The 9,085-nt window shown below is 41.1% G+C and overlaps 1 protein-coding gene across 34 annotated transcripts in view; it reads right to left on the minus strand.

Annotated features, from left to right (window-relative positions):
- The window catches only part of ANK2 (ankyrin 2), a 402,581-nt gene that overhangs the window by 194,171 nt on the left and 199,325 nt on the right, over positions 1–9,085 (minus strand). For all 34 annotated transcript variants that reach the window (XM_045284229.1, XM_045284255.1, XM_045284253.1 and 31 more), the window contains exon 4: positions 6,882–6,980. In XM_045284229.1, coding sequence (XP_045140164.1) covers positions 6,882–6,980 — 99 coding nt within the window. The remainder of the gene's footprint in view (positions 1–6,881; positions 6,981–9,085) is intronic.

The raw sequence follows: 9,085 nt of genomic DNA on the forward strand, positions 1-9,085 counted from the left end.
AATTCTTAGAAGAAAACGTAGGCTGTGAGCCCTAGTTTTTAATGATAGGTTATCTGACATGACTACAGAAATATGTGTAGCAAAGACAAAATAAATGAGACCATATAAAAGTTATTTTTCATCAAAGGGCTTTTCCAAAACAGTGAAAAGACAATCTACAGATAGGAAGAAATCATTGAAAACCTTATAGTCAACAAGGGCCTAATATCCAATATGCAAGTGTATGTATATATACACACACGAGATGACAACCATGGTGGTACAATGGGTTAAGAAGAGGGCTGCTAACTGCACGGTGAATGGTTCAAACTCACCAACAGCCCCGAGGGAGAAAAATTAGGCTGTCCGCTCCTGTAAAGATTTACAGCCTTGGGAACACAATATATGGCTGCTATGAATTGGGATTAACTAGACTGCAGTGGGTTTGGATATCTTTGAGGAGGGAAAAGCTGAAGATATCTATGTGTGTAAATACATACATAATACATACATATTTATCATACGTATTCCTCAAGTCTTCATAAAAATCACATAATAGTCTAGGTTAACTGATTTTTTAAAAAAGGAATGACCCAAGTGACCCTCAAAAGTGAATGGATAAACAAGCAATGGAACATTCGTCCAGAAGAGGAAGTCCTATGAGTGCCACGGCATGGGTGCATGTTGAAAAGGTCCGTCGTGCGAAGTGAGTCAGACAAGCTTCAGAAGAACCATGAGTGTGTGATCTCACTTCTGTGCAATAGGCAAATCGATAAGAGGTCAAAGCTAAGCCAGGGTTATCAGGGATGAAAAAGAGTTTCGTCCTGTTAGAAGGATCTGGAAGAAAGGGAGAGTGAACATGGTTGCACAACTGGATGGTTATAATTGTACATGTACACATTTTCAGATGACACATATTTGTGTACATTTTCACCACAATAAAATTATTCTAAAAATATGATGAAAAGGAGGTGCAGTTCACACCTGGAATTCTTATGAAACTATTAAAGCACAGGAAACAATTTTAAAAGTAGGATATAGCAATAGGCAAGAAAAAGAATCAAAGTGGGAAACACAACTATATTTCAGAATTGCTGCTGTAGTATAGATGTGTTTTTTAAAAGTTTTATTTGGTAAAATAACTTTTTAAGGAAATGGATGGCTAAATGAAGATATACAGATTATGGGGAATGCATCGCAGTCAACATGAATCCCAAGGTCTCCTGGAATATGTTGTGTTATTGCCAGCATCTGAGAGTCTAACAGAGAATTGATGGTGTCAAACTGGCTCTTGTGGGAGGTAAGCAAGATGTTGGTCAGCTCTGCCCAGAGGAGATGGAAGGTCTAAAGGCTGCCTCGCAGGAAACAGTGACTTTAAGCTGAGATTTATTTGAATGAAAGTGTCCAACCAAACGATCCTGGGTCTGTAACTCCATTACTAATATTATCACAAGACTATTTCTATTCTTAAACTTCAGTTTATCCAATATCTAAAACAGAGCAATAAACTGATAATTTCCATAGTGACAATAAGAAAAACAAAGGAAATAGCACATAACAAACTGCTTTAAGCTTCAAATGCAAGGCATTCTTAAACAGCTATATTATGCAGACCAATGAGGTCAGTATCTTTATGGGCCCTGGAATTTGTTCCAACACATACGGAGCTCCCTGGATACAGACTTGCTGAGAAGTCCCGTGGGAGCTCCTTCCTGGCTCTTCCCCTCCCTGAATGACATCACATTTTCCTTACTCTCTCCAACTCCCAGAGCTTCACACCTCACCGGTTCACAGCTTAAGGTGAAGGATAATCACAAAGCAGTGGCAGGCCCCACACTTCATTTTCCCCATCCTCCACAATTTCACTCAGCTTCTGCTGACTGGAAAGATGCCTTCTTCCAGAATCGAGTTTGCTTTTTCTTTTGTTCATTTTAACAACTCTATGAAGCTTTGCCGTATTGCAGTGGTCATTCTGATTTTAACTTTACATACCGAGAGTACTATAAGGGACTAAAGGAAAAACATTCTCATAGGAGAATGGAGCATCACAATTTTGTAGAGAAAGATTAAAGAGAGAGAAATCTCTGAGACCAGGTTTCCCTGAAAACAGCAAGATCGTTCATGTGTTGTACATTTTGCAGAGCGGAAGCATTTCGAGCTCACAAACAATACGGAGTAGCCAAAGCCTTCTGCATGACTTCGGCTTCACAAGAGTCAGCTCATTTTGTCCTGCACGGGATGTGGCCTAGAATAGAAAGATTTAAACGATACTTTGGGATTTGTCATAAAGGAAGAACTGTTCAGGAACTATCAGAAGCAGTGCTGCCGGACAATGAGTATTCAGGACCACCAATCATCTGAGTGTCCACTTGCTATCGACAATGACAGTCGATAGGAAGATCCCAAAAGAATTCGACAATGCATCTGGGTAACCCGTTATGCTCGGTATTCCTTTGAGTGTTATTTTTAATATTAACTTCGATACACTGGAATGATTGGGATGCCTGACCAAACCCATACAGAGAAGGCATTCAGTGACCATGGGTAAGGTGTTATGCTAAGTTCTCAAACTAAAGAGTGTAAGAAAGTTTATCTGTCCCAAAGAAGTTTACTATCCTGCAGAAATTGGACACAAATATTAAAGAAACAACCCTGAGATAAACAATACCGACAGAGAAAAAAAAAGTCAATTAAACGTGCTCTAAGAATTGAAAGGAGATCCTGATTCTGAAAATACAGTTGAACCTGGTAAAGGCAGATTCTCTATAAGGAAAGAGTCTGCCAGAGAAGAATAAAACAGATATTTTCCACTCAGCCAAACCTTAGAAAAATTCCAACACTGCATTCTGTCAAAAGTGGGCAGCTTGCAAGACCCAAAAAAACAAAGCAGTCCCTTTGAGTTCTGACTAACCTGAACTAGTTCTGATTAAGAAGGTTTTTCGATGCGAATATCTTCGATAATAATATATAATGGACTGAAACAGTTTTTTAAGTGACTGATTTGGTTCAATAGCTTTAGAGGTAATGAAAGTGGTCACACAAATATCCCTTATGGGTAAACGGGAAGCATTCTAAGCTTAGTTCGCGTACACTACTTGGAAGATGTTGCTATACTGTATGGAGGCTGTGGGGGTGCAAAAAATTAATTGGTGGTCTACTAACCTCCAGGTGGGCCGATCAAGCTTACCCAAATACACCTTTGAAGAAAGGCCTGGCAATCTGCTCCCAAAATATCACACCATGAAAACCCTAAGAAACAGTTCTGTGCCAAAGACATGGAATCACCGTTGTTGGATTGACCAAAATGGCTGTTTCTTTCCACCATTAATGGACATGGTACAGATTTTTTGGTAAGTGATTTGAAGGCAAGCAAACATCCTTGTGGCCAATAGCATTCGTCAACTCATCCAAGTCTGAACTCAGCTCAATAATGCCATCAAAACGGCGTTCGCTAAGATCTAGACAAGACCTCCATGCCACTGACCCCAGGAAAACCAAAGAATCCAGCTGGGGAGCTACAAGTCAGGAAGGACACTCAAAATCGTATGAACCACCAATTTAGCAGACAGCACACCTTTCGGTGATGTATTATCAATTCTAGCCACTATGCCGATGGTAAAAATCCCATTTTGGAGTTAGTTCTCTGCTATGCTAATGAACATCTATCTGTCTGTCTATCCATCTATCTATGTTGCTGAGTCAGGTCCGGCTCATAAAGAGCCTACGCCCAGCAGAACCACACACTGCCCGGTCCTGTACTGTCCTCACAATTGTTTGTATCCTTGAGCTCATTGCTGCAGTCACTATGTCAGTCCATCTGTTGAGGAGTAAAACGGGATGTATTCTGAGTCTCCACCTTCCTAGAGGGTGTGCACCGAGTTACCATCTTTAGTCTCCTTGGGAATACGGTCTGCTGAAAGTTCAAACCACACCTTCATCAAAGTCATTCCTCTGTGCACAAGAGCCAGCTCCAAAGCGGAGAGGGAATCTTCCCAGGACCATCAAAGAGGAAGTGTCCTCAGCAGAGCACATTCAAGATCTCCACCGGAAGTGGTGGAGGCTGACACCTGAGGCACCAGAAGCTGTGGCGTAAAGACTATGGGACAAAGCAAGGACGTCAGGCCCAGACCAGAGGCCAAGGCGATTAAACCATGAGGCAGAACATGGGAGCAATGTCACGACTATGAGACAGTGAGGCAGAGCCATGGGCTGGCTTCCGGGCTCAGGAAGCAGAGGCCAAGGGATCTCCTGGCTGAGGACCAGAGACAAACTGGACCGCTGGCTAAGGAGAGGTTTTGCTGTGGACCGATGTATCCTCAGTGCTTTCTGATCCTGACGGTGAACTTCCCTAATAAACCCCTTTAAGTGTCAGCATTGTCTGTGAGTTCTGGCTGGCAAATGCAATGGATTATTGAAGCCAGCGGAGAAGTGGTGTCGTCGGAATAACGGTTGGCGTGAGAATGGGGTGAAGAAGCTGGAGGATGGAGGATGTGTGGCCTCTGCTTCATGGCAATAGGCCTCAGGCTTCTGAGGAACTGGATTCTCTTTCTCTTTTGAGTAGGCAGAGGCGGGCAGCTATGCACGCCTAGAGATAGTACCCTATCTCAGATGACTCGCTACTGAAAGAGAGATTTGAAAGGTGCGTTTTGACTATGAATGTGATGCTATTCCTCTTCAATTTGTCATCCCCAGCACAGTAAACTGTATCACTCTCTGACTCAAACTGGCCAGTATCAGTCCATTTCCGCCCACTAACGCCTAGGATGGGAACCTTTATGTGGTTCCCTTCTCTTCTGAGGACTTTCAATTTCTCTAGCTTCATGCTTTGCACACTCCATGTTCTGAGATGAATGGATGTTTTCAGCTGTCAAGTCCCATTCTGAGTTGTGCCCTATCAGAAAATGATAGTCCCCCAACTGTCATTCCATCTATGTCAGTAATGTAGACTCTTTTGAGGGGGCAGCTCTTCCCCAGTCATGGAAAGGGTCTTTCAACCTAAGGGCCCCCTCTTCCAGCTGTGTATCAGACAATGCTCTGCTGTCATTCATGAAGTTTTCAGTGGCTAATCTCTTATAAGTAGACAGTTTACTCGTTCTTCCTAGTATGTGTTTAGTGTGGCTATTTCACTTAAATCTGTTTGGAATACTGGTGGCATAGCTTTCAGAATCACAGTGACATGCAAGCCACCACGGTATGACAAACGGGCAGACAAGCGGGGAATTAATATCAGAGACTGGATCCTATATATCTAAGTCATTTGAAAAAGCTTCTGAAAATATCTCATAGAATGTATTAAATTATTTAGATATATTACAAATCTTAGATACTAATTTTCTTATTCTAAAACTTTCTCACAACATAGATATGAGTTTAAGCTATTCAATGTATTTTTTAACTCTAAAAGTCTAAAATAATATTTTCTCATTCTCAATCTTTCTCACAAAAATATATTGCAGTTTTACGTAAGTTATTCATCATAATACTCCCAATATAAATCAATGTGTTAATTACATTCAGTTCAAATAGGGATTTTCTCAAGATTTTAAAATATATATAATTTGGCATTAGTATGACTATAGAGAAAAGGCTCATTTTCTTGAAAGCAGACCACTGATTAGATAATTTTGGCTTTTTGTTCATGAAAAATTTCCAAAACATGCATCTCCAGTCATCACTGACCTCAGCGCTTTCCACAAGCATTTATCCTGCGGCATTTGCCATCTGTTAACCTTCATGCCATTCATGCGATTAAATAACAATCAATTTGAGAAACTCAACCAAGTTCTTTTCACAGATACAAGAGCACCAAGGTGTGTGTGAATTTCCTCTCAAAATAGAGGAACCTCTTAGGAGCAACCAAGTCTATTGACGGGTTAGGAAGGAGCCCTGCTGGTGCTGTGGGGTGGAAGCACGTTGCACTACTAACTGAAAAGCAAGCAGTTCAAACCTACTAGCCTCTCAGCAGGAGAAAAAAGGCTTACAGAAATGCAAAGAAGCCAGGGAGACTTCCTCTAGAGTCAGCAAAGAAACACACAGCATCCACTTGCTGATGCCTTCCATTCAGGTTTCTAGAGTTTAGAAGGTTGGACAAAAAATTGTGTTCTACAAAGCCATTTTACTTTTCTATATATTGTTGTGGCAGTCCTAGAAAAAACTTAAAAACATATGTGAAGGGGGCAGCAAACGTCAAGGGAAAATTCCATTCTCTTTTTCATTTTATTTTTCTATGAGTCTTTTGAAGTCCCCTGATAGGCATTAGGAATAAAATTTCAGACCAAACAGTCTCTTCTACGTTTTTGTCACCAGAACATATAATAGCATGCGCATAATGTGATATATTTGCACTAAAACATTATTCTTTTAAAAATGTATGCTAATTTTGTTTCAAGAACACACATCTTCCACTTGTTAGGGTGTGCATTATAGAAGTGCAGGATTTGGACTTGCCTGTTTCCTTGGCAGATTTGGAAAGCCCACAATTGGGAGATGTGGTCATCAAAGCAGAGTGATTCTACTTTATAGCAGCTTTGCTACCTGAATGGTAAACTTTTGAGAATTTTTTGAAGTTAGGGAGAGGACATATTTTTATAGACTGGCATAGAGCTTGCACGAATAATTAATATTTAACAGTTGTCACTGTCATTCTGGGGAAAAAATCCACTTTATAGTCTTTTAAAAATATCCTTAAAATCACTTATTGCCATAGCTACTTTTCAGTTACATCAAGAGGTCGATTGTGAGGTGTGTCAAAAAATGAACATCGTCACAGCATGGCTTAGTAAAGAAAGAAAGCACGTACAGCAACATCGGTTCCGCTTTAGCTAAAACCACTAAATCAGTTTCACAAAGTTAATCTTATTCATATCAATTCATTTCCACTGGGGCAAATCTGAAAGAACTACCTGAGACTGTGCATTAATATTGGCTCCTTCCTTAACAAGAACTTTGACGACTTCTGCTTGTCCAGCCAGAGAAGCAATGTGAAGAGCAGTATTTCCCTTCTGTTTGGAAGAAACAAAATGAGAAGAAGTGTTAGAGTTAATAAAATTTTGTAGAAATCAAAATATGCTAACATCTTCAAATTTCCCAATTATTTCAACTTGTCACTTTATTCGGCTACTGGTCATCCTTGGAACCAACGAACCACCATCCCTTTGCATCCGCCAGAAAGCCTGGCACAGAGGGCGTCTGAGGGAGACGGCTCCATTCGGTTTGTGAGGGTGCAAAGCTTCACAAAGTGGACTGACTACTCTTTCTCTATGGAGTAGCTGTGAGCTAAAAGTGTAATACAATTGGCAGCCTAATGATTAGCCTACTGCACCGCCAGAGACATGGTGAACAGGATCAAGAACATAGACAGATTAATGGAGTTCTTACTGAGTCAAATAATGTGGAGAGAGAGAGAGTGTGTGAGTGTGTGTGTGTGTGCGTGTGAGGCAATACTACCCTTTACAGTATTTAATCAATAACTGAACAATTTTCCCTCAAGGAAACGTTAACAGCAGCACGAACAACAAAAAGGTTCATTGAACCATTGAGTTTACGTCCGTTTGCAAAGGAACCTGGACGTGTAAATTACGCAGACACTGACTTTGCTCACAACAGTGCCTAGTTGCACATGGCTATGGCTCCAAATCATCTAAATGGGGTGGGGGGGCACCTTAACCACAAGGTTACCAACGATTTATAACACACACGTCATCAAAATCCGACATGCACAAAGCTCATCACAAGTGAAAAATACCCTAACCTTTCATGGAAAGAAAATGGTGGCCGAGAGTTTAAAAGCTACGTATGGTACCACTAAATCAATAACATTCTATAGCATAAACATACAGAAATCTGTATAGTCAAAGTTCAGGCTTTAACACTCTTTTTTTTAAAAAAATCATTTTATTAGGGACTCTTAAAGCTCTTAAAACAATCCATAGATCAATTGGATCAAACACACTTGTACATTTGCTGCCATCATCATTTTCAAAACATTTTCTTTCTGTATGAGCCCTTAGTATCAGCTCCTCTCTTTTCCGCCCACCCATGTGAACCCCTGATAAATTATAGATTATAAATTATTATTTTCATATCTTTTACCATTCACTGTCTCCCTTCCCCCACGTTTCTGTTGTTTGTCCCCCTGGGGGTGGTGGGTGGTTATACGTCAAACATAGTTGGTTCCCCGTCTCTCCCCTTCTACTCCGTCTTCCCCCTACCCTCATGGTATTGCTGCTCCCATTACTGTTCCTGAAGGGGTTCTCTGTCCTGGATTTCGCATGTTGAGAGGTCCTATCTCTACCAGTGTACATGTTCCGGTGGAGCCAGACTTGTAAGGTAGAACTGGGGCCATGCCAGAGGTGGTGTGGGGCAGTGGGGGTGGGGGGGAGCATTAAAGAACTGGAGGAATGTTGTGTGTGTCATCGGTGCCATACTGGTATATTGCACTCTGGCTGACTTATTCCTTGGGTGAGGGAATGTCCAATTGCCTACAGATGGGCTTTGGATCTCCACTCTGACCCACCTCATTTGTATCGATATATTTGTTTGCTTTGGGTCTTCTGGTGCCTGATACCTGATCCTGTCGACACCTGGTGATCACACGGGCTGGTGTGGTTCTCCCAAGTGGGCTTTGATGCTTCCCTGCTAGATGGTCACTTGTTTAACTTCAAGTCTTTAAGACCCCAGATGCTATATCTTTTGATGGCTAGGCGCCATCCACTTTCTTCAGCACATTTTCTTATGCACACATTTTGTCTTCAGCGATTATGCCAGGAAGGTGAGCATCACAGAATGCCAGGTTATTAGAACAAAGTGTTCTTGCATTGAGGGAGAACTTAGGTAGAGGGCCAATGTCTGTGTGCTACCTTAATACTTAACATATAAATATATGTACATAGACCTATATCCCTATCATTCTATATTAATACATATATATATATACATGCCTCTATAAATATCTTTTGCCTCCTAGTTCTTTCCTCTATTTCCTTCTACTTTCCTCCTGTCCCACTATCATTATTTACCTTCATTCGACTCTCAGTAATTTCTCTTGGCTACACTGCACTTGATCAAACCCATCAGGCATTCTACGCCCTCCTTGCCATTGTTTTTT

The sequence above is a fragment of the Echinops telfairi genome, unplaced genomic scaffold (assembly GCF_000313985.2).
Source record: "Echinops telfairi isolate 266 unplaced genomic scaffold, ASM31398v2 ScPeMD7_7468;HRSCAF=8506_0, whole genome shotgun sequence".
NCBI classification, from domain to species: Eukaryota; Metazoa; Chordata; class Mammalia; order Afrosoricida; family Tenrecidae; genus Echinops; species Echinops telfairi.